Genomic DNA, 26709 nt, shown 5'->3' on the forward strand with positions numbered 1-26709 from the left:
CAACTTCCGCCTCCCAGGTTCAAGCTGTCCTCCTGCCTCAGCCTCCTGAGTAGCTGGGATTACAGGCGCCAACCAGCATGCCAGGCTAATTTTTGTATTTTTGGTAGAGACGGGGTTTCACCATGTTGGCCAGGCTGGTCTCGAACTCCCAACCTCAAGTGGTCTGCCCGCTCGGCCTCCCAAAGTGCTGGGATTACAGGCATGAGCCACCATGCCTGGCCAGGTTTTATGCTTTTTAAGACAATTTTGGGCTGGGCACGGTGGCTTATGCCTGTAATCCCAGCATTTTAGGAGTCACCATGCCCAGCCCAAAATTCTCTTAAAAAGCATAAAACCTAGCCAGGCGTGGTGGCTCATGCCTGTAACCCCAGCATTTTAGGAGGATGAGGCGGGCAGCTCACTTGAGATCGGGATTTCGAGACCAGCCTGGCCAACATGGTGAAACCCCGTCTTTACCAAAAATACAAAAATTAGCCGGGCATGCTGGTGGGCGCCTGTAATCCCAGCTACTCAGGAGGCTGAGGCAGGAGGACCACTTGAACCTGGGAGGTGGAGGTTGCGGTGAGCCGAGATCACACCACTGCACTCCAGCCTGGGAGACAGAGTGAGACTCTGTCAAAAAACAAAAAAAAAAAGACAATTTTGGTCACTGCCTTTTGCTTTCATATCTATAATTCTAATTCTTGATGCTGTTCTTTGATATTTTCTTCTTGATAAGACTTGTTAAGTCTGAGGCTATTTTGTACCAATCTTTGAAATACTTAGCTTTAGTTTTTCTAAGTCTATAGTCTATTAGTTTTATTTCTCTACTTTATTAATTTATATTTTTTCTTTTTTTGAGATGGAGTCTCACTCACTCTGTCACTTAGGCTGGAGTGCAATGGCGCAATCTCAGCTCACTGCAACCTCCGTCTCTGGAGTTCAAGTGATTTCCCCGCCCCAGCCTCCTGCGTAGCTGGGATTACAGGCACACACCACCATGCCTGGCTAATTTTCGTATTTTTAGTAGAGATGCGATTTCCCCATGTTGGCCAGACTGGTCTCGAACTCCTGACCTCAGGTGATCCGCCCACCTCGGCCTCCCAAAGTGCTGGGATTACAGGCATGAGACACTGCGCCTGGCCTAATTTATATATTAAATCATATTTTTTTCTACTTTTATTAGGTGTTTACAAATTATTTTTCTCTCTCTGAGTAGGATACATAAGAAAGAATAAAAATAAATACATTTATTTGGAAAAAAAATTAAGACTACAGATTTTCTTCTAAGAAATACTTTGGTTATATTCCAAATATTTCAGTTTATTGTGTGCTTATTGCCATGTTTCTATATAGCCTGTAAGTTTACCTTTAATATCTCTAAAAAATAATTTTCTAAATAATTCTTTGGTTAAATTTTCAAGTGTTCAGAATGGGGTGGGAGAGAAGAGCTGTCCTTCCATAGTTAATTTTTAGTTTTACTGCACTGTAATCAGGGGACGTGGCCTGTGTCTCCTCTTTGTTAGGTGCTCCAGCTTTTCTGTGGCTGGTAATCAGTACTTGTAAATACTTCAGGGGTATCTGAAAACAATCTGTGTTCTCTGATGACTAGGTAAAACATTCTGTGTTATCTAGCTAAACAAGTCTGTGTTATTCAAATCCTTCTTTTTAAAATCTGACTTGAGATTTCTGGGCAATGCTATGAGTTACTCACTAGCCATTCCATAAATTCTCTTTCTGTGTAAACCAGCAACATTTGGTTTATTTTGCTTGCAAGTAAGAAACCTACCCAGTGCATCCTTATCTTGAGCTCTTTACCTCTCTCACTTAGCTAGCTTCAGTACTTCTAATACTTTTCTCAGAAGGGATACATGTGATTGTTTTCTTGCAATATCCAAATGAATTATGCCTTGAAATGCAATTTTCTCTCCCTCTCATTTGCAACCTTGTGATATTATGTTCTAATTTTGTGTTGCAGATAAAAAATTAATGGCATTCTGATTCTCTTTCTTTTCTAAGTAACTTGTTGTAGACACTAGCTGGGATAGTTCATCTCTGCCCTATGGTCTCTAGCCTTCTTCTCATGGCAGCAGAAGAGTTCCCGGCAACAATGGAGGGCAAATCCCAAAGCACAAGCATTTTTCTATCCTCTGCTAACTTCACATTTGCTAATGTTCCACAGGCTATAGCAAGTCACATGGCCACAGATTACAAGGGAGATGGGAGGAGCTACCAAGTCACATTGCAAAAGGGTGGACATAAATGGATGGAAAGAATTTATGGTTATTTTTTGTAATATACTATACTGCTTCTCTTTGAAAGCCTGTAAATTGTTTTATATTGATATTCTTTCTTTTTTACTGTTTTAAGACCAACTTATTTTTACACATTCATTCATTCAGAAGCCAGTGAGACATCAGGGCAGCAGAAAGGAAGGTGGGACAGAGTAGGCCCCTTGAAGGACCAAAGACAAATAGCCACAGTTATGAAATTTTGTTTTATTCTAATAAAGACTAATGTATGCCTGATAGCCTAGTGATAATACATGTTTAGCAGGTCACAACATTTTTAGAAAGCACGTATCATTCAAATAAGGGCATGATATAGCTAGAGACTTCAACACCCCACTTTCAGCACTGGAGAGATCTTCCAGACAGAAAATCAACAAACATCAGACTTAATCTGCACTATAGACCAAATGGATCTAACAGATATTTATAGAATATTTCATCCAAGAGCTACAGAATACACATCCTTTTCCTCAGCACGTGGATCATTCTCAAGGACAGACCATATGCTAGGTCACAAAACAAGTCTTAAAACATTAAAGAAAACATTAATAGTATCAAGCATCTCCCCTGACCACAATGGAATAAAACTAGATATTAATAACAAGAGGAATTTTGTAAACTATACGAACACATGGAAATTACACAATATGCTCCTGAATGACCAGGGGGATCATTGAAGACATTAAAAAGGAAACTGAAAAATTTCTTGAAACAAGTAACAAATGACGATAATATCCCTAAACCTATGGGACACAGCAAAAGCAGTACTAAGAGGGAATTTATAGCTGTAAGTGTCTACATCAAGAGAGGAAAAATCTTAAATTAAGAATCTAATGATGTATCTAAAAGAACTAGAAAAGCAAGAGCAAACCAAATCCAAAATTAGTAGGAGAAATAATAAAGATCAGAGAAAAAATAAAACTGAAATGAAAAAAATACAAAAGATCAATGAAACAAAAAGTTAGTTTTTTGAAAAGTTAAAACAAAATGGACAAACATTTAGTTAGACTTAGAAAATGAGAGAGAAGATCCAAATAAATAAAATCAGAAATGAAAAAGGAGACACTACAACTGATACTGCAGAAATTCAAAGGATCATTAATGGTTACTATGAGCAACTATTAATATATGCCTATAAATTGGAAAATTTAGAAGAAATGAACAAATTTCTAGATATATACAACCTACCAAGATTGAATCAGGAAGTAATACAAAATGTGAACATATCAATAACAAGTAATGACATTGAAGCTATAATAAAAAGTCGCCCAGTAAAAAAAGCCTGGGACCTGATGGCTTCACTGATGAATTCTACCAAATATTTAAAGAGGAACTAATACCAATCCTACTCAAACTATTCCAAAAAAACAGAAGAGGGGGGAATACTTCCAAACTCATTTGATGAGGCCAGCATTACCCTAATACCAAAACCAGACGAAGACACATAAAAAAAAAGAAAACTACAGGCACCAATATCTCTGATGAACATTGATGTAAAAATCCTCAACAAAATATTAGCAAACCAAATTCAACAACACATTGAAAATATAATTCATCCTGACCAAGTGGGATTTATCCCTGGAATGCAAATGATGGTTCAACATATACGAATCAATCAATGTGACACAGCATATCAACAAAATGAAGGATAAAAACCGTATGAAAATTTCAGTCAATGCTGAAAAAGCATTTGAAAAAATTCAACATCCTTTCATAATAAAAACCCTAAAAAAAACCTGAGGATAGAAGGAACATACCTCAACATAATAAAAGCCACATACAACAGACCCATAGATAGTATCATATTGAATGGGGAAAAACTGAAGGCCTGTCCTCTAAGATCTGGAACACAACCAGGATGCTCACTTTCACCACTGTTACTCAATACAGTACTGGAAGTCCTAGCTAGAGCAATCAGACAAGAGAATGATATGAGTGGCAGCCAAACCGGAAAGGAAGAAATAAAATTATCCCTGTTTGCAGACAATATGATCTTATATTTGGAGAAACTAAAAGACTCCACAAGAAAACTATTAGAATGGATAAATTCCGTAAAGTTGCAGGATACAAAATCAACATACAAAAATTAGTAGCATTACTATACACCAGCAGTGAATAATGTGAAAAAGAAATAAGAGGGCTGGGCGTGGTGGCTCATGCCTGTAATCCCAGCACTTTGGGAGGCTGAGGCGGGTGGATCGCCTGAGGTCAGGAGTTTGAGAACAGGCTGGCCAACATGGCAAAAACCAGTTTTTACTACAAATACAAAAAAATTAGTCAGGTGTGGTGGCATGCACCTGTAGTCCCAGCTACTCGGGAGGCTGAGGTGGGAGAATCGCTTGAACCCAAGAGGTGGAGACTGCAGTAAGCCAAGGTCACACCACTGCATTTCCAGCTTGGGTGACAGAGCGAGACTTTGTCTCAAAAAAATAAAATAAAATAAAATAAAATAAATAAAATAAGTAGCCCCATTTACAATAGCCACACATACAATTAAATAACTAGGAATTAACCAGAGAAGTGAAAGATCTCTATAATGAAAACTATAAAACACTGATAAAAGAAATTGAAGAAGATACCAAAAAGTGGGAAAATATTCCATGTTTATGGATTGAAAGAATCAATATTGCTAAAATGTCCATACTTCCCATAGCAATCTACAGATTCAATGTAATCCCTATCAAAATACCAATGACATTCTTCACATAAGTAGAAAAAACAATCCTAAAATTTATATGGAACCACAAAAGACCCAGAATAGCCAAAGCTACCCTAAGCAAAAAGAATGAAACTGGAGAAATCACATTACCCAACTTCAAATTATACTACAGAGCTATAGTAATCGAAACAGCATGTACTGACATAAAAAGACACATAGACCAATGGAACAGAATAGAGGACCCAGAAACAAATCAACACACCTACAGTGAACTCATTTTCAACAAAGGTGCCAAGAATACACACTGAGGAAAAGACAGTCTCTTCAATAAGTAGTGCTGGGAAAATTGGATATCCATATGCAGAAGAATGAAATTAGACCCCTATCTCTCATCATATGCAAAAATCAAATCAAAATGAATTAAAGACTTAAATCTAAGACCTCAAACTATGAAATAACAAGAAAACACTGGGGAGAAATCCCCAGGACATTGGTCCGGGGAAAGATTTCTTGAGCAATACCCCACAAGCACAGGCAACTAAAACAAAGATGGACAAATGGAGTCACATCAAGTTAAAAAGCTTCTGCACAGTAAAGGATACAATCAACAAAGTGAAGAGACAACCTATAAAATGGGAGAAAATATCTGCAAACTATTCATCTGACAAAGGATTAATAACCAGAATATATAAGGAGCTCTATAGGAAAAAAATCTAATAAAGCCAATGAAAAAATGGGCAAAAGATTTGGATAGATATTTCTCAAAGACACACAAATGGCAAACAGACTTATGAAAAGGTATTCAACATCCTTGAGCATCAGAGAAATGCAAATCAAAACTATAATGAGATATCATCTCACCCCAGTTAAAATGGCTTATATCCAAAAGATAGTTAATGACAAATGCTGGCAAGGATGTGGAGAAAAGGGAACCCTCATACACTGTTGGTGGAAATGTAAATTAGTACAACCACTATGGAGAATAGCTTGGAGGTTTCTCAAAAAGCTAAAAATAGAGCTAACATGTGATCCAGCAATCCCACTTCTGGGTATATACCCAAAAGAAAGGAAATCAGTATATCAAAGAGATATCCGCATCCTTATGTTTGCTGCAGCACTGTCTACAATAGTTAAGATTTGGAAGCAATGTAAGTGTCCATCAGCAGATGAATGGGTAAAGAAACTGTGGTTTATATACACAATGGAGTACTACTCAGCCATAAAAAAGAATGAGATCTAGTCATCTGCAACAGCATGGATGGAACCGGAGATAATTATGTTAAGTGAAATAAGCCAGGCATAGAAAGACAAACATCACATATTCTCATTTATTTGTGGGATCTAAAAATCAAAACGGTTGAACTCATGGACATAGAGAGTAGAAAGATGGTTACCAGAGGCCTGGAATGGTAGTTGGAAGATTGAGGGGAGGATTAATGGGTACCAAAAAAAAAAAAAAGAATAAATAAGACTTATTATTTCATAGCACAACAGAGTGACTATAGTCAATACTTAATTGTACACTTTAAAATAACTTAGAGTGTAATTGGATTGTTTGTTATTCAAAGGATAAATCCTTGAGGGGATGGATACCCCATTCTCCATGATGTGCTTATTTCACATTGCATGCCTGTATCAAAACATTTTATATACCCCATAAATATACCAACTATGTACCCACAAAAATAAAAATGCAAACACAAAAATAAATAGGCATTAAGGAAAGTTTTATAAAGAATGAAATATCTACTATAATCCTCTTTAAAGCTTTGATTCATTTTCAAAGATCAACAATAATTTTTTTTCAATCAAAAGAAAAGGAAAATAAGTTTTTTTCCATCGAAATACACAAGAACCATTTGTTGGCATTTTTATTTCAAGTTCCTGGGAAAAAAGGGCCAAATTTTCAAAGGCAGTTAATAACAGCTGTACAAGGGCTTGTTTCATTTGATTTAGCATCAAGTAAAAGTAAATATGCCATGGAAGACAGTCGAGTTTTATCTCCACCTCTCATATTGGCCCACTTTTCCTACCAAGTCACAGTATGTAAGTATGCATCCTTGTTGTCCCACTAAGGAATCTAAAATGATTCGGATTTTTAAATGGTTGCTCAGATGACACTCACCAGCAGAATTCTTTACCCTTAAGATAGGGTGGCAGCAAATACTACCAGGTATCAATGTCATCAGGAATAAATAACTCTTTCAGGAAAGTCACTTTCCTGATCGCTGTTAACCATTATGTAAATTTTTTTTGTTGCTATACCTGTTTACTAATTGTGTTTGTTATGCAAAGGGAATACTCCCCAAACATGCCTGATCTATTATTTCTATTTCATAACAACAAAGTATGTTCACTTTATATAGTGCCATAGGTTTACTCTTAATCTTTTTTCTTTCTTTCTTTTTCTTGGTACCAGATCATATGTTTGGATCAAAAAGAGAAACTGGCAAGTAGATCTTAAAACATACATTTCTAAACCTGAGTAACAAATGAAAAAATAAGTCTTTAAATTACATTTTCCATTGAAAATTCATTCAACTGTGGTGTGAGAATTTATCCAAGAACTTACAATGTCAATTTCTGACATAAATCATATCCCTCAGCACATATGTATTTTCAAAAGAAAACAAGTCATCTTAAAGTAATATATTCTCATATGCTAATTGATAATTGTATAGCAAATTGAAAATTCTGAGTAAACTTAAGGTATGTTTAACAACAAAATAAATATAGCATATATGGCTAGCTTATAAATTTGTTAGTGTAAAGGCAGCAGTGAATTTGCATCTTGCAACAGATCTGTAAATCCAGTTGCTGTTTTTCTGGAATTTTATAGATATGATGTCTCACAAAACCATGTTCCACGGGGCTAGAAATATCTCTGTGCAAAAACTTATGAGATATTTTCCCCAAATGACATGTAACTTTTAAAAACTTTTCCAGAAAAACATGAAAATTTTATCAACCACTTATTCTTACTGAAGAAAAAAGACCACTAACTGCTCTTTTAATTTTGCTCTAACAGATGTTTTAAAAGTTTAGACACCAATGATGTTTTTGAATTGCACACTGCTAGAAGATAACTGGATAAAACACATTAGATGATTTCAAAAGATGAATCAGTACCTGATTCATTTGGCACATCATTAGTATCCAGAATAAAATCTGCAGAAATAATATAATTTTCAAAGAATTTATGCATGCATACATTCTTATACATGCATACATTCTTATTTATACATGCTCCATTCTTAGGAAAAGGAGCCTCTAAATCCAAGGACAAGGAGGTTCTGCTCATCTTACTAGTTATAATCATTTCTCCTCATGGAGTAACTGGGGCTTTCTGATTTTGTGGAACCTTAGTTTGTAGGAAAGCATAAACATGACATTAAATCTTGTTGGTTTCTGCTCTGGAGAGTGTTTCCAACATCCCTTTTTTTTTCTGGTAAAGTTCTGGGACTGGCTCCATAAGTCTTCACTCTCTTGATAACTGTGTCTCTGGTCTACCATTCTCAGGCCGAATGAGAGCTTCCCAGTCAGATCAGCAATGCCCACAGTTTGGGGAGGGTTGAATTCAATGTAGTTGACTCGGTCACTGGCTAGATGAACAGCAAGCAGTGAAGTGTTGTTTAAATGACCTCCAAGGGCACATACAAGTTAATCATTGTGTCTATCTGATAAGCTCATCTAGGGCTTCTGCCTATGGCAGTGTCCTTGGAAAACCAGCTATATTAGGTGAGATTTTTCAGTTTATGAAGGGCCAGCCGAGTCGTAACATCATTTGGGATGAGTTTCCCTTGGTCAAGAAAAGCCTTGGCTAACATACCAATTTATGTGCCCTGTAGCATGTTGTCCTGGAGCAGTCCCTGCTGGAGAGGTGCCTCAGCTTGAAGTGCTTGGTGATGTACAACAACACAGTGCCCTTGCCTAAGCCCAGGGCTGGGGCCCCCATGATCACTGCATGCAGTAGCTGTGGAGATGCCCCCGCAACCATGGAGAGAGGCCCAGGCCGTGCCAACTGTAGGGCTTTGGTCTGACCTATGCACTCACCTAATCCACAGCCAAGGTCCCAGACGGCAGAAAGCACTTTTATTTTTTTTTGTTCAAGTTAACCAGTGCTTTCCTTTTCCTCTATAAAATGTGCTGGCTTGGAAACAATTCAAACATTCACCCATCAGTAAATGGATATACATTTTGGTATATCCATGCAATGGAATATTATTCAGCCATAAAAAGAAATGAAGTACTGATAAATGCTAAAACATGGATGAACCCTAAAAACACTGTGCTCAAAGAGGCCAGACACAAAGGGTCACCTTTGGTATGATTCAATTTATATGAAACACTCAGAATAGGCAAATTTATAAGGGCAGAAAGCACATTCATGGTTGCCAGGGCTGCCGGAGGAAGAATGGGGAGTGACTGCTAATGGGTGTAGGAGTTTCTTTTGGGACCTGCTAGCTGTAGGGTCACTTTTTTTTTTTATTGTGGTAAAATACACATAAAACTTACCGTGACATTTACTACATTCACAATGTTGTACCACAGTCACCACTATCTAGTTCCAGAATATTTTTATCACCCCAAATGTAAGCTCTCTTTTGATCTTTGAAGGTGAAAAATATCACTAGAATATATCTGAGGGAGGAATATCTTAGTTCATTGATCAGGTTTAATACTCAGTATAACTTAGTCCGAAAGTTTTTTTTTTTTTTTTTTTTTAATCCAAAGAAGTCGTAGTCTTATTTGATTATTGCTTTCTCCATCTGTTCCTTCTGGAACTCCTACCTTACACTGCAGTTTCTGTATCTTCCTTCCCTTTCTTTTATCTTCTCACTAGTGGCTTCCTTTGCATTTTTGTTTTGTATCATGAGGCAACTACCCGTTTGATCTTCTTCGGTTTGATTTTTAAGAGTATCTATTCTATTTTTCAATTCAATTGAATGTCAAAAAACTGCAAAACCATATTTTTACATATCGTATTTTTAAGTTCGCTTTTTTTTTCTTGAGACAGAGTCTCACTCTGTAGTCCAGGCTAGAGTGCAGTGGCGCAATCTCGGCTCGCTCACTGCAACCTCCGCCTCCCGGTTCAAGCGATTTTCCCGCCTCAGCCTCCGGAGTAGCTTGGACTGCAGGGGTGCACAACCATGCCCAGTTAATTTGTTCCCTTCTATTTCTTACATTAAATTTGCCTTACAAGAGCCATTCATTTTGGCTGTTTAGCTTGGTTTTCTTTTCCTCAAACTACTGGATTTCTTTTCTTTTTTTTTTTTTTTTCGAGACAGGGTCTCACTGTCTCATGCAGCTGGAGTGCAACCTCCGCCTCCCGGTTCAAACAATTTTCCGGCCTCAGCCTCCGGAGTAGCTGGGACTACAGGTGTGTGCCACCACGCCTGCGCTCCGCTAATTTCTGTATTTTTTTGGTAGAGATGGGGTTTCATCATGTTGGCCAGGCTGGTACTGGGTTTAATTTTTTACATGATCTTTGCCCGATTCCATCAGCTGCCACCAGTTCCTTCAGCATTTGTGGAAGCCCCATTGTTGGACTCTTTCTGGGCAGCAGAGAATTGACAGGTGGTGAAAACTAAGATAGGAATTCTCCAATCAGCTGACATTGAGAGCCATGCTCAGGGCTAAACAGAAAGCAAGCAGAAGCCGTTTCCCTAGTTATTGGGCTATGGCACTTGGCTCACCTGGCTGGGCCACTGTCTTTGCCACAAGCTTAGCCAGGAATCAGGCTACTTTCTAGGTTGCTGGGCTGTCCTTCCTCCCAGCTTTGTGAACAACAAGGATAGAAGGTATCCAGAGGCAAAACTGCTAAATGGTCTCCTCAGAAGCCCAAAGCCTAAGATGTGCTTAGCACAGACTCACTCCAAGTTCCACACTATGCTTTGCACCACCACATCTACTACCTACCTATATTTCAGCCATTCTTCTTTGTAGTTGAATCACCCCAGGAGGAAATTTAGAGTGCTAGGGAGTTACAGAAACATACATAAGCCATCATCTTCCAAACAATTAAGGTAATTCCCCTTTTATAGTACATTGTCTGAAGATAATTATTTATATAATGGAAGTAAGCTTAAATCTTAGGAATATAAATCTTATTGATGAGTGAAGCCCCAACTACGGCCCAAAGAGATGGAAGGACTCATGCCAGAGAGTCTGGGCTGTATAGGTAGGATTATAGATTGGCCTTTTATTTCCTAACATAGGGATCTTTTCAATATGTAGACCAATGGCTACCTTTTAAAAATTCCATCAGTATATTCACCTGCATAGCTATTTCTCTTCCTGCTCCATCTAGTCCAATTCCTTTTCTGGATATTAGGCTAAGTCTCATTTTTATTCCCTTCACCTGACTTTTACTCTCTCCTGAAATTTATTCTGCTTCTTTCCACCTGCCTTCCAAGATCTCTCTCTGTGTGCTCACAGTGAAGGAGTACTAAAGTATCCGGAAGGAGGAAAGCCTACAAAAAGTAGGGACAGAGGAGGCTTGCCAAAATTCTGAAGCATCCCCAGGAGCCCTTTGCATCAGTCTTTGCGTTCTTGTCATTAGCACCCCTCTTTTCTCCTGGGTCATATATCTTAGCACTGACTGGATTCTTTGACCCCTCTTTATACTTTCCTTCATTCTACTTTTCTTTCCTCCCTGCTTTCCTAGCACTCCTATCCCAGGGCTCTTCCCTTTCTTTAAAGCCTCTGAATCACAACAAGGGTAGGAAAATGGAATTAGAGTAGTCTCCCTTATCCATGGTTTTGCTTTCTGTGGTTCAAAAACATTAAATGGAAAATTCCAGAAATAAACAATTCATATGTTTGAAATTGTGTGCTGTTCTGAGTTGTGTGATGAAATCTCACATCATCCTGCTCCATCCTGCCTGGGACAGAAATCATCCCTTTGACCAGCATATCCATGCTGTATAACCTACCTGGCCTGTCTGTCACTTAAGAAACCATCCTGGTTGTGAAGTGGCCTACCCTAGTATTGCAGTGTTCTGTTCAAGTAACCCTTATTTTACTTAATAATGGCCCCAAAATATAAGAGTAGTGATGCTAGCATATTGTTAAAGTTGTTCTATTTTATTACTGTTGTTGTTAATCTTTTACTGTCTAATTTAGAAATTAAACTTCATCATAGGCATGTATGTATCATAAAAAACACAGTATATATAGGATTCAGTACTATCTGCAGTTTCAGGCATTCACTGGGGGTCTTGGAACGTATCCTGCAGATAAGGGTGGGCTACTGCACAAACATCTGGACGTTCATTCATGTGCCACTAAGGATCATCACACAGTGAAAAGCATACCACACTCTGGAAGGCTCTGATCAACTTTTTCTGCTTCTCCTATCACAAAATAGAAAATACTTTATTAATAGCTTCAAAATGGCTATAGCAGTCCCTCAGTTAGTATCTTAATTTATAGACTAAGGTTATGTTTTCTAGTATAAAACAGCATTTTGACAATGTGGGGAGGCAGCAAGGTGTAGTAGTTAAGAATTATATTACTTGAGTTCCAATCCCAGCTCCTTCATATACTAGCTATGTGACCTCAGCCAAGTCACCTAACTATAAGTTGCTTCATCTGTGATAGACCTTAGCATAAGTGCTTAAATAAAAGGAAACATTCATAATCATGTTACTATCACCACATGCAATCCTTATTCCTTGTCCTAGATCCATGAAAAACCATTATAAATGCCATTTTGTGTTTTAGAAAATGTTGATATAATATTAATAAGCTTGCTGCTGCCCAGATCAGTATGCATCTTTCTAAGCCCCTCTTAAATTTTATTACTAGAAAATGTTCTAGTGGACATTCTCTTTAAGGTTAAATGAGGATACTTAAAATCAGCCTTTTTAAAAAATTAAATTACAAATTGAGGATAAAACAAAATAAACACACAACAGGAATCTGATATTTCTTACCAAGACAATTTGAAGCATCAACTTGTTCTTTCAAAAAATCAACACACATTTTCTTCACAGGTTCAATCTGATATTGGTTTGCTGCATCCAACAAAGACTGAACATTGTTGCTATTCACGGAAATTCTGCAAATAAGTTAGAGGGAATATTAGTTACCCATGATTTTTTATTATTTAAATGTTACTGTGGAATGTATCCTAATAGCCCCTGAAATTAAACACAAAATTAAACTTTCAGTCCTTGAATTAGTATGGCATAGGATATTCAAACTCTTTCATCCTTGTGGTTTTTCATTCTGAAGAATTTGTAGTGCAACCATTTGTTACAACAATGCTTTGCCATGGTAGATACCAACATTACTTCTCTAAAATAAAAATAATCCTTAACTCACCTAGCAGTATAAGCAAATTCCACCAGTTGTTCAATAATATCAGGTTCAGCATCTTTGAGTTCTACTTCAAAGGACTTTGATTCAAGCATGTTAGCTACAATGAAGAGAAGAAACATAAATGGCATCTGTACTACTACAAGTTTGACTGAGGAACCACGGCATTCCAGGCCATGTTCCTCAGTCAAAAATAACAGGACAGTTCTCTCTGGAAGAAAATACCCCAGCAAGCCCAACATTCCTATAGTAAATGCAAATTAATTATCCATACAAGATGTGCCTTAAATTAAGCTAAGAAAAGAGTGAATTAGTGTACTTCTTTTTTTTTTTTTTAAAGACCATATTAACAGAAACATAAAACTAGATTTTGTTTTTTTCCCAAGCTCATAAAATAGTACTTAGTAGAGGAAGTAGGACTTGGACCCAGTTCTGAACACCAAATCCAGGGTTCTTTCTAGCACAATATGCTACAGCTATTTTTTTTTTAAAGTTTAACTTGCCGGCTAAAATATTATGAAATTTATCTGCTTCTTTGTCTTTCCACCTAAGGTTAAAAAGAAAACCCTGGGCTTTTTTTTTTTTTTGAGAAAGAGTCTTGCTCTGATGCCTAGGTTGGAGTGCACTGGCGTGATCTCGGCTCACTGCAACCTCCACCTCAACCCTGGGCTTTTAAGTAGAAGCTGTACCTCCATCAGTAAAGGCATCAGGCCTTTAGGTCTAATGAAAGGACATTTTTTCCTTTGGTTATCAGCTGACTACTTTTTCAATCTCTTCACTGTTCTATGGCCTTAAGTTCTTAACTGCTTTAAAAATTAGAAAAACGACATACTCTCTTTTAGATTTTACTTCTTTCTCATAGAAGAAATAATGGCATGTTTTACCTGAAGATACTTACTTGTGAACATTAAGTTAAAAAAATGACTGGCTGCAGCAAGAACAACACGATGAGCAGGTATCTTTCTTTCCTGGACCATGAGGATCACGTCACACAACGTTTTCTAATCAAAGGAAAAATACATAAAGTAAAAAGAGGCTCACTAGCCTAGCTTGGCAATACATATTAAAAAGGTGCTTGCCAAATGCTTTATCTCTATTTTGTATTTAAAGCCAATCTTTTTCCAGCACAGAATTTCTTTTGAAGACATATTTAGGAAGGACTTACAGAGTTGCTGCCATGTAATATAAAAATTTTGCACTGAGTTTTCCAACAGTCAAGAGGAAAGAAAAAGTTCCTCATAATCAGAAACAAACAAGTCTACTAACCCTTCAGAAGTCTTTTTTTTTTTTTTTTTCCTGACACAGATTCTAAGACATTTCTCATGGTAAGCTTTTCTGGGGGAAATTCAATGACATCATGGCAGTGCCCCTGACATCCTGACAGTTTTTCAAACACAGGAATTAGTTTTTATATGATTTATTTTCCATTATTTATCCTTGATGAAATTGAGAACATACACTGCATTTCCTAAGAAAGTAGCATTCACAGATCTAACTTGAAACAGAAACAGCTCAGAATACAGAGAGGAGATGAACTAAATGTCCTTTCAGCAATCTTTTCTTAAATAACACTTCTCTCAAATGCACTTCTGATAGAAGCTGGATAGCAGCCAGTTTTAAATTCTGATTTCTGACCAAGGTCAAAATAGTATCACCATAAGCTGCTTAAAGAAGGCAGCTCTGAGTAAATAATTAAAATGTGGGGAAAACGGAATAATAAAGAAAAAAATTTAAGGCTTACTAGAACACTTATAAATGAATATCAAGAAAAATAAATGTCCTTTTTGTCAAATAAAATCTTAATTTCTTAACGAAGTTAAAGACAAAATATAGAGGTTAGGCTTACAGAAAACTTGGTGTATACAATGTGTTAAACACTGTCCTAGGCACTGGGAATATGAGGCAAATAGTATATTCAGAGTAAAAAAAATATCGCTTACAAATCTAAGATTGGCTTCATGGCTCAGAGGATTTGCATTTTGCAAATTTTAAGTATTTTACTAAAACTGTTAATACAGTTTCTGATAGACAAATCTCCGTTATTTCTTATTGTATTATTTTGTGAAGATAAATCAAAATAAAATAATAATGTTTAGAATGAGAGAGAAAATAAGCCTCAAATAGCAGGCTAGGAAATGAACAAAATTTCACTTTTACAGCTTATTTGAAGATTTTCAAATAAGGCCTAGTACTGACTATTGCTTAAAACTTATATGCAGGTTTATAACTAAAGCTATTTTTATTCTCATAGTGTCTTGAATTTTTAAATTTTATTTCATCTGGGGAGGGGGTACAGAGGCAGATCTCTCAGGTGATTTTGCTACATACCACACCAAAAAACATCAAGTAGCAGAACCAAGTTAACTATTTGGTTACCACCAAAAAACAAGTGATCAAGTTGCCTTGGAGGTCAAAGGAGGGAGAGAAGGAGAGGGAGAAAGGGGTGGGGAGTGAAGAATAAAGATGATAAAGCATCAAGCAAATCAGATTATATCAGATCATGGGGAGAAATCTATGGCTAGTGATGGAACTTCCATGAAACATAGGGCTAAACCAAAATACAGCAAAAACATCTCCAAGGCATACTCAACAACAGAGTTTATAAGTAGAATGACTATACGCACTGAAGGAGGTTGAAGAAATGTAGATCTTTGTACAGCAACTGAGTTTTAGTCTAAGATTAATGTCCAGCTGGATATTAATGGTTGGAGGGGTGGGGAAAATAAGTTGGAAGAGTCTTTTGTATCCAAATGGTACATTTATTTGCCTATACTACAATAGACTGATAATTTCCAATAAGAGATGGGACTGCCGGGTGTGGCGGCTCACGCCTGTAATCCTAGCACCTTGGGAGGCTGAGGCGGGTGGATCACGAGGTCAGGAGATTGAGACCATCCTGGCTAACACAGTGAAACCCTGCCTCTACTAAAAATACAAAAAATTAGCCAGGCATGGTGGTGGGCACCTGTAGTCCCAGCTACTCAGGAGACTGAGGCAGGAGAATGGCATGAACCCAGGAGGCGGAGCTTGCAGTGAGCTGAGATCGAGCCACTGCACTCCAGCCTGGGCAACAGAGCAAGACTCCATCACACACACACAAAAAAAGATGGGACTGACCTATAGTGAAAGGCCCCTCCTGTTATCAATAAGCTAAAGAAAGGTATATCTACAGACAAGAAATGGGGGCTGGGTGTGGTCGCTCACATCTGCAATCCTAGCATTTTGGGAGGCCAAGGCAGGTGGATTGCTTGAGCCTAGGAATTCGAGACCAGCCTGGGCAACATGATGAAACTCTGTCTCTACAAAAAAATTACAAATATTAGCCAGGCATGGTGGTGTGTGACTGGGGGTGGTGTGTGACTGGGGGTGGGGGTGGTGCTGAGGTAAGAGGATCACTTGAGCCCCAGAGGTGGAGGTTGCAGTGAGTTGTGATTGCATCACTGTACTCCAGTGACATCATCATAACAAAGAGACATCTGCACCCCCATGTTTACTGCAGCACTATGCACAACAGCCAAGATATATCAACCTAGGTATCCAATGATGGATGAATTGATAAAGAAAATGTGGTATATATACACCATGGAATACTATTCAGCCATAGCAAAGAATGAAATCCTGTCTTTCATGGCAATGTGGATGGAACTGGAAGACATTATGTTAGTTGAAATAAGCTAGGAACAGAAAGTTAAATGCTACATGTTCTCACTCATGTGTGTAAGCTAAAAAGGTTGATCTTATCCAAGTAAAAAGCAGAACAGAAGATACTAGAGGCTGGAAAGGGTAGAGGGAAGGGGAGGGGGAAGGAGGGATAGAGAGAGGTTTGTTAAAGGACATAAAATTACAGCTAGATTGGAGGAAAAAGTTCTAGTATTCTATATCACTGTAGGATGACTATAGTTAACAGTAATAGATTCAGGCTGGGAGAAGTGGGTTACACCTGTAATCCCAGCACTTTGGTAGGCTAAGGCAGAATTGCTTGAAGCCAGGAGTTCAAGGCCAGCCAGGTGTGGTGGTACATGCCTGTAGTCCCAGATACTTGGGAGGTTGATATGGGAGGATCACTTGAGCCCAGGAGTTTGAGGTTGCACTGAGCTATGATCATGCCACCGCACTCCAGCCTGGGTGACAGAGCAAGACCCTGTCTCTAATAAAATAATAATAATAAATATTAGATTCTAGAAAGAATCTATATGAACATTCAATATGAATGTTCCCAACAAAAAGAAATAATAAGTGTTTGAGAGAATGGATATGCTAATTAGCCTGATTTGTTCACTACGCATTATATGCATTGAAACATCACTACATTCCCTATAAGTACAACTATTATTTGTCAATTAAAACAAAATTTTTTTTAAGAAATCAACAGCAGTCACCACATGTAATAGTGAAACATCAGATATGTTCTAATTTCAATCTTGAAACAAGGTATATGGGGCTGGGTGGGGTGACTCATGCCTGTAATCCCAAGCACTTTGGGAGGCCGAGGTGGGCAGATGGCTTGATCTTAGGAGTTCAAGGTCAGCCTGGGCAACATGGTAAAACCCATCTCTACCCAAAATACAAAAACATAGCCAGGTGTGGTGGCACGCATTTGTGGTCCCAGCTACTTGGGAGGCTGAGGTGGGAGGATCGCTTGAGCCCAGGGGCGAAAGGTTGCAGTGAGTCCAGATTGTGCCATGGCACTCCAGCCTGGGTGAGAGAGTGAGACACAGTCAAAAATAAAATAAAATAAATAAAACAATAATAAAATAAAACAAACCAGGTATACAAATCCTTGTCATTAGGTTAGTCAACCTTGCTCTGGAAATCTTAGCCAAATTAGTAAGAAGATAAAGATAAATCAACTTACACCTACAGGAATAACAAGAAAAGTCAGTAAAATGGCCAGACACAAATAAGATAAATATGGAAACACAATTAGCTATCTTGTATGAGAAATAAGCCATAAAGAAACACAAATGAGAAAAAAATCCCAAGTCACAGAAGCAACAAAATAATTAAATATTGAGAAACAAAAAAAAATGTGAGGGATCTTCATTAAGTGGCAATTTGATATATGATAAAAATACCATTTCAAAAATGTAGTGAGAAGGTGGAGAACAGGACATGTTTAGGGCAGTGAAATTATTCTGTAGGATACTGTAATGGTGGATACATGTCATTATACATTTGTCAAAACCTGTAACATGTACAACACAGAGTCAACCCTAATGTAAACTATGAATGTTAATAATATGTAACAATATTGGGGGCTGGGCACAGTGGCTTACCCCTGTAATCCCAGCACTTTGGGAGGCTGAGATGGGTGGATCACTTGAGGAGAACGAGACCAGCCTGGCCAACATGGTGAAACCCTGTCTCTACTAAAAATACAAAAATTAGCTGGGCGTGGTGGCGCATGCCTGTAATCCCAGCTACTCAGGAGGCTGAGGCATGAGAATCGCTTGAACCCAGGAGGCAGAGGTTGCAGTGAGCAGAGATCGTGCCACTACATTCCAGCCTAGACAACAGAGCGAGATTCCGTCTCAAAAAAAAAAAAAAAAAGTAACAATATTGACTCATCAATTGTAACAAACATACCACACTAATGCAATATGTTATTGATAGGGGTAACTGTGTATAGAGAAGGAGGTGAGGGAATAAACGTAAATACTATACTTTCTCGTCAATTTTTCTTTTTATTTTTTGAGACAGGGTCTTGCTCTATCATCCAGGCTGGAGTGCAGTGGTGCAATCTCAGCTTACTGCAGCCTCAAACTGGGGTGGGTGGGCTCAAGTGATCCTCCCATTCCTCCTCCCAAGTAGCTGGGACCACAGGTGTGTGCCACCATGCCTGGCTGATTTTTTTATCTTTTGTAGAGATGAGGTCTCACTGTGTTGCCCAGGCTGGTCTCCAACTCCCAGATAAAAGCAATCTTACTACCTTGGCCTCTCAAAGTATAGGGATTACAGGCACGAGCTACCATACCTGGCTCAAATTTTCTATGAAATAAAAACTGCTCTTAAAAAAAAAAGTCTAGGAAATAATGTGGTAAGAGATCAGATAATCAAAAATGATATTGAGATAACTTAATCATTTAGGGAACCATTAGATTCCTCACTCATAATGTACTCCCTCTTCCCCTGGGAAGGTAAGTACTGAGAAGGAAGTTTCAGTCTCCATCCATCACATGTGGAAGAGTGAATACAGGATGAACAAGAGTGTGGCAGAGGTCAACGACAACACATAGCCAGGCATTCTGGCTCATTCTTCTTTCCTAGGTCTGCCCCAAAAGTGGGACGTCAATCATCGGGGCAGACTTGCTTCTCTGGCAGGAGAGGACTGTTCCTGCTCATCAGCTGCTCTGCCTCAGACTGGGTGGGTAAGTTTAGTTTAGGGAAGAAAGAACAGAAAGCCCAATTTAATGCTCAGGTCAATGTCCTATAGTTAGAACTAGTAGTGATGGGTCCTCAAATACGTATGCATAGATACTCAACATGTCATAGAGAAAGAAACTTTGGTGCTGCTTTAGTGCCTGTAAGATTTGGGGACTTTTACAGGAAGAATCCTTTGGTTCTAGTAAAGGCTCACCTCAGAAGCAGCAGACATTTTAGGCATCTGTTGGTATCATGACCTTTTGCTCTCTATCAAGCTTACCTGACAGGATTACAAAAGGCAGCTGGGTCCATGTAAGTGCTAAAACACTGTATGAGGATTAGCTTTTAATCACATGTGCTGTCATTAGTAAGAGGCATGCAGTCAACTGCCCCACGTTCTATTCTTTGTTATATCCCAAAACGGAGACTGAGGAATGACTAACCTTTAGATTTATGTGGCTTGTCAAGAAGGTTCTGCAATCAGTCCCTCCCAGCATGATATCAAATTGGCATTGAGTATAAATCCCTGAGCAGATTGTAGATTCAACTATAGCTGGGTGGTAGATTTAAATCACTGAAAATATAAAGGGAAATGAGGCCCTTATTAGATGGGGTAAATAATTTTCTTGAATTAGTTACTAGAAAAGCCTCAATAAAGCAATAATAAACGCAAAGCCTAAGAAACATTAAAAAGACTTCTCTAGAAATCACATTTGTCAGAAAAGCAAAGAAAAACAGGACTGAACTTAAACACATACACAATTAGAATAAGGCAAGTGGGATAGTGAAGGAAAAACAAAGGAAGATACCTAGACTAAGCAGAAGGAAAAGAGGGACTGCCTTTCTTAAGGGAAACATATGCCAGGTCAGGCCAAACAGCTTTGCAAAGGAAAGGAGACTTTGGCATAATTGCCTTTTAAGAGCTGGGACTAAGAAAAAAAAAAGCTATTTTTGTTGTTATTTATTCAAGGAAGGTGTTATGGACCAAACAGGAATAGAAGAAGAGAAGTAAGAATTCAGGAGTAGATTAAAATGGTTCTCTCAGAAAGGCCTGGATCAGCACTTTGGGAGCCAAGGCATGCGGATCACCTGAGGTCAGGAGTTCAAGACCAGCCTGGCCAACATGGCGAAACCCTGACTCTACTAAAAATACAAAAATTAGCCAGGTGTGGTGGCGCATGTCTGTAATAGCAGCTACTCGGGAGGCTGACGCAGGAGAATCACTTGGGAGGCAGAGGTTGCAGTGAGCTGAGATCATGCCATTGCACTCCAGCCTGGGTGACAGAGCGAGATTTGATCTCAAAAAAAAAAAAAGGCCTGGATCTAGGAAAATTTTATGACTCCTCTTAATGCTAAAGATATTAAGAGAAAATTAGAGGATTTCTCTTAAAGAATAGGACAACTATAATAGGCCATTACAATTAAGTTCAGACAGATTTGAAAAGGAGAAAGATCAGCAAGAGTATTTCTTGCATTATTAAGTAATTTTCAAGGTGATATTGCTGGGAAGACAGGTGTGGTATTTGCTATACGGCATATGGTATATAGTGGAACTGAGAAGTTTGTTGAACTAAGACTCTAAGGGAGAGTACTAGATCACATTAAAGTAAGTCAAATAACCCAAAAGTAGTCCAGCTCTAAGTTTTATGCTGGACATCCCCACAATTAGAATTACCTTTCTGAGAGTAGTGAAGGCTGGCAGTAACTGAACTAATTCTGAACACATGTGCTCTCTTATTTTCCACTAGGGGAAGCTCTGTAGGAAAAGCATTAGAGGAATAAGTATGCAAGCAAAACAAACACCAAAATCATAAGGAAAAGAAAAAGAAAGGTACTCTAATCTAAAAAGGTCAGATACCTGATGTAGAAAGAAAAAGATCCAACTTAAGCAGGTTAATAAGTCAGCTGAGGCTGCCTGAAAGAACAGATGTACCATAGAGGAAAACGCAACACTAGAGACAGCCCATTTTGACACAAATAGGTAACAGAAAGGAACATGTCTGCACTGCTGCTGAGTTTGCAAGGCCTAGAAATTTCAAATACTGAGGAAAAGCAAGGTTTTGAGGCGCATGCTGTAAGGGCCATATTGGTCCCTGTGGGACCACGGGCCTTAAAGGAACGTTAAAGGCCATTCTCCAGCTGAGACAAATGGAGAGGAAAGGAGGACAAACCCCTCCAAGAGACAGGATTCATAGATACAAGGAATTTCACAGCATGACAGGATCTTAATGGGCACAGAAAGGTGCAGAACAATCAGGAAGCTCAGAATTGTAAGGAATGCAAGGCCACAAACTGCTCTGCAGAACTGCTGGCTACAAATGTAAATCATTCTCTCAAAAATGAGAGAAGTCTTTGTCATTAGATAGAACTCAATCATTTCAGCATTAGGTTGCCAGGAACATAGGATTCAAAAAAGACATCAAAATTAAGCTTTAAATGTGCAGGATGGATAATAGGGAAAGAAGGGAAACTCTATGATACCTGGTAGCTGAGTATTATCACCCTGGCAAATTTGTAACAATTGTCTAAGAAAAAGAATGAGTCCTGGCCGGGCGCAGTGGCTCACACCTGTAATTCCAGCACTTTGGGAGGCCGAGGCGGGCAGATCACGAGGTTAGGAGATCGAGGACATCCTGGCTAACGTGGTAAATCCCCATCTCTACTAAAATACAAAAAATTAGCCGGGTGTGGTGGTGGACACCGGTAATCCCAGCTGCTGGGGAGGCTGAGGCAGGAGAATTGCTTGAACCTGGGAGGCAGAGGTTGCAGGGAGCTGAGATCGTGCCACTGTACTCCAGCCTGGGTGACAGAGCGAGACTCCATCTCAAAAAAAAAAAAAAAAAAAGAACGAGAACGAGTCCTATGCCAGAGAAGCATCAATATACATTGAAGAAATCTCTTCTATAGATGGTAAACAGTGCCCGTATAAGCATGGAAGATTCCTCCCAACTGAGTTTAGCCCTAGAGTCTGTAGATTATAGAAAGCTGATTCAGACTGGCAAGCCAAAAGCCAAGATTGTTATGTTTTCTTTGAAAACCCTCTGTTCCCCAGAAACCAAAGTTTATATTCTGTTTTTGGCTGCAAAAAATAATGTGGGTTAGGATTGTATAAATAATATGTCAACATCTGGGCTGTTTGGTATAGAGATGAGAGATCTTCTTATATCAATCCTAGGGACGTTCTGACATACTGGAAAAGTGTGGCATCAACTACCTTGAAATTGGAGAAATTCAGCTTTGGAGGTGCTAAGCTAACTAAATCCATTCCAATGGAAGCCAGCCCACATTGCAGCTGCTGAAGAAGCTACCCTGACTGTACCCAAACACTCAAGCAAATGCTTTCTGGCTGACGAAACTGAACAGTATAAGAAACCAGGGTGAGCACATATTTGGAATTCAATTGCCTTTCATTTTAATTCAGAGGAAGAGCATAGATGTTGGAATTTAATCATGAGAGGGCTCATAACAGTCAGATTTGGGAGATTCTGTGTTGCTAATACAGAATTATCCGGAGTGCTTTAGGCTGTCATTTGGTTCACCACAGAACATCTAGAGAGCTATGAATGACACCTTGGCTTAGAAAAATTTGAGATGGGAAACAGAAGTGAATTGCCAGCCTGTAGTATCTCAAGGCCTGGTGTTAATAGTTATCCACCCATTTCAAAGCTTTATTGGGCAAAAATTTAAATAACTTCTTAAGCTGGTCTTCGGACGATACAAAAAAGAACAGTTATTGGTAGAGGAAAGTAGCCACATAAGCATTTAAGATAAAACAAAGCATTCCCTGAGCTAGTAAGAAAATAGCCCAAAAGACAAGGAAAACTTGGAAAAAAGAACTTACAGCTACTTGGTCCAGCTACTTTGTGCTGGAGGTCTGGCGTGGGGCTTTGATGCCTGAATTCTATAATTCGGCCCACTGAGATTCTCAACTCAGGTTGTTTATATAAGGAAGGATCAATAACCAAACAAGACATAACAAGATGCACTTTTGACTGAAGGGCAAGTACTTGTTAATCTCCCATATGCAGTGCTTCTCTCATAAAACAAAGTTGGAAAATGAGGCTTTGCTTGATAAGCCAATCTTTAAATTGCCCCATACATATCCCAATAATCTAAATTTTGGAAGCTGCACCGTCATGTCCTACATGGGAAAAATGAGAGAGATGGCTTGGCCCAAACCCAGCTTATGAAGTCCATCATAACACATACCTTACCTGTCCTATTCAGCAGATGGAGTCCTTAAATACAACAAGGTAGCTCTCAACAGAGTAACTTTACCATTAATAAAACAGCAGTGTCTTCAGTCCTAACTTAATTAGATTGGCAACTCCTCTGTCATTTGACAAAGTGAGGAAGTGAGATAGATATGAGCTCAAGATGCCTCATTTCCTTTCAGCTTCTTACATTCGTGCTTTTCAAGCTTCTTTTTTAGTAGCAGAATTCATTCTCAAATAAACTAATCTGATATAATTTATATAGACAGAATGGTCTCTCTGTAGCAAGAATTAACAGCCTGGCAACCAAAAAATGGAAGAGGCTCCCTTCAATATTTGGGGTTTTTTTGAGACAGAGTTTCGCTCTTGTTGCCCAGGCTGGAGTGCAATGGCACGATCTCGGCTCACAACAACTTCCACCTCCTGGGTTCAAGCGATTCTCATGCCTCAGCCCCCTGAGTAGCTGGGATTACAGGCATGCGTCACCCGGCTAATTTTTGTATTTTTAGTAGAGACGAGGTTTCACCATGTTGGCCAGGCTAGTCGTGAACTCCTGGCCTCAAGTGATCCGCCCGCCCCAGCTTCCCAAAGTGCTGGGATTACAGGCGTGAGCCACCGTGCCCGGCCCGGCTCCCTTCAATATTACACTTAATGATTCACTTACAAAAATTTTGCTTCTAATCTCAGCAATTAGTCTTTCTGCTAGTGGGTTCTGTTAGTTTAGAGATTTGGAGGCTCAAAAGAAAAGTGATTCCACCAAGTGATAGAAAAATGTTTCCATGAGATTGAAAGTTAAGACTGTGACCTGCCTATATTAGCCTCCTCATTTTTACCTCCTCTTCAGGTAAAAAGAACAAAAGATAGGGCTTTGAAGGCTAGCTTAATATTCAACATAAGTTCATGACAACCTCAAAAGAATCTTCAAAAATACTGACAGCCATAATACCATTTCTATTCTTGGCAAAGACTACTTTCCTCAACCTCCAGCTTTGCCTTCTTCCTCCTTCATTTTAGCAGATGATCTCATTCTCCTATTTTTTTTTAGAGAAAATAGAAATCACTGGATATAAACTCCTTCACTCTTCTGATTCCAAACACACCTACTATCAATCCCCTCCTTCTTCCCACTTCTTATGGAAGAGGAACTGCCCCCCCTACCCCTGTCTGAGATTAATCATATTTGCTTTGGATCTCATATCAGGAATTATCTATTAATTACCCACTCTGTCTCATATATATCCAACCTCTACATCTCTTTTTCCCACTAGTTTTTAAAGACACCTATATCTTTCCCATTTAAACAAATAAAACCCAGCAACCTTCGTTTGACTCCCTCTCCCTTCAAGGCCAAATTTCTCAAAACAGCTGCCGGAATTTCCTCATATTCTACTCACTTCAGCCTACATTAATCTGACTCCCATTTGTCTCCCCATCAAAATAAGTCTTACTACAGTCAACAAACCACTCTGTGTTGCTATGTCCTACTGTAAGTATTTTTAGTTTTAATCTTGTTCTGACCTTTTATCAGCTTCAAAAGTTGCAGTCCTCCTCTGAACACAGTGCTTTAGGCCATTTGGCCATCCTGACTTCCTGGGAGGAAGAAACAATTTCTTTCCAATTTTCAAAACTCTTATTTTTCTCCTCTTCTTCTGGTGATTCCTTTGTTATCTCCTCCATAGGCCCATTTCCTATCCTTTATTCTGGACTCTTGACTCTTCACAGCTTCAATGAAGAAGTTATCTTCTACATGCAGATAATTCACAAATGTATACATCTAACCCACAACTTTCCAGACCTGTCAATTTGTCATATATACTTCAGTGTCCCAATGATATCACAAACTAAACACATCTAAAACACAAATTATAATCCTTTCCCCAATGCTTTGATCCTTTTCCAATAACTCCTTTCTCAGTGAATAGTGTCATCATCCATTTAGTTATGCATTCCAGAACCCTAGAGATCATAAGTGACACCTTATGCTGAATCCCTCAACATCCAATCACATACCAGCATCACAACACAAATAGCTAACACTTCCTGAGATGTTAGTTGTTATCAGGTCATATTTTAAGTTATCTTAATTTGGTTACCTAATTTAGTTATCACAACTACAACTACATATGGCAGTTATCATCACCAAGTCCTGTTGATTTTATTGTCTTCTTAATCTATCACCTTTTCTTCATTGATGTTGCTTGTGGCTGCCACTGTCATCACCTCAGTCCAAAGGACCATCGTGTCTCACTGGACTACTACAGCTTCCTACTTGGTCTGCCAGCAAGCAGAGTTACTCTGAAAACTCTTTAATTCATTTACTACAGAGCAGTAAGTCTTTTTTTTTTTTTTTTTTTTTTTTGAGACAGAGTCTCACTCTGTCTCCAGGCTGGAGTGCAATGGCACAATCTTGGCTCACTGCAACCTCTGCATCCCAGGTTCAAGCAATTCTCCTGCCTCAGTCTTCTGAGTAGCTTGGACTACAGGCATGCGTGACTATGCCTGGCTAATTTTTTTTATTTTTAGTAAAGATGGAGTTTCACCATATTAGCCAGACTGGTCTCAAACTCCTGACCTCAGGTGATCCACCTGTCTCAGCCTCCCAAAATGCTGGGATTACAGGTGTGAGCCATTGTGCCAGGCCAAGTCATCTTTTTTAAAGAGGAAAACACCCCACCTCTACAAACATGCATGCACATGCACACAAACATGCACACACAGATTTTAGAATAAGGGCAAATCGCCTAATTTGACTTATGAAGCTATGCATGGGCAGGTCCCTAGCTACATCGCCAGTTTCATCTAGAACCATCGTCCCCCTTATGTTCTGTGCTCCAATTACACTGACCTTTAATCAGTCTCAAACTTGCCATTCTATAATAAA

General features: G+C 38.8%; 1 protein-coding gene and 1 pseudogene across 5 annotated transcripts in view; both read right to left on the reverse strand.

The window, feature by feature from the left end:
* The window catches only part of KLHL7 (kelch like family member 7), a 69483-nt gene that overhangs the window by 37494 nt on the left and 5280 nt on the right, over positions 1-26709 (reverse strand). For 2 of the 5 annotated variants that reach the window (XM_054494856.2, XM_054494858.2), the window contains exons 2-4: positions 14150-14252; positions 13258-13351; positions 12867-12991 (exon numbers count right to left, since the gene is read on the reverse strand). In XM_054494856.2, coding sequence (XP_054350831.1) covers positions 12867-12991; positions 13258-13351; positions 14150-14252 — 322 coding nt within the window. Of the gene's footprint in view, positions 1-10848; positions 12285-12866; positions 12992-13257; positions 13352-14149; positions 14253-20057; positions 20189-26709 lie in introns of those variants that run through there. The other 3 variants (XR_008503604.2, XM_054494857.2, XM_054494859.2) reach the window with 3 other exon arrangements.
* Positions 582-10836, reverse strand: LOC129040389 (GTP:AMP phosphotransferase AK3, mitochondrial-like; annotated as a pseudogene).

This window comes from Pongo pygmaeus, chromosome 6, assembly GCF_028885625.2.
Source record: "Pongo pygmaeus isolate AG05252 chromosome 6, NHGRI_mPonPyg2-v2.0_pri, whole genome shotgun sequence".
NCBI lineage: Eukaryota > Metazoa > Chordata > Mammalia > Primates > Hominidae > Pongo > Pongo pygmaeus.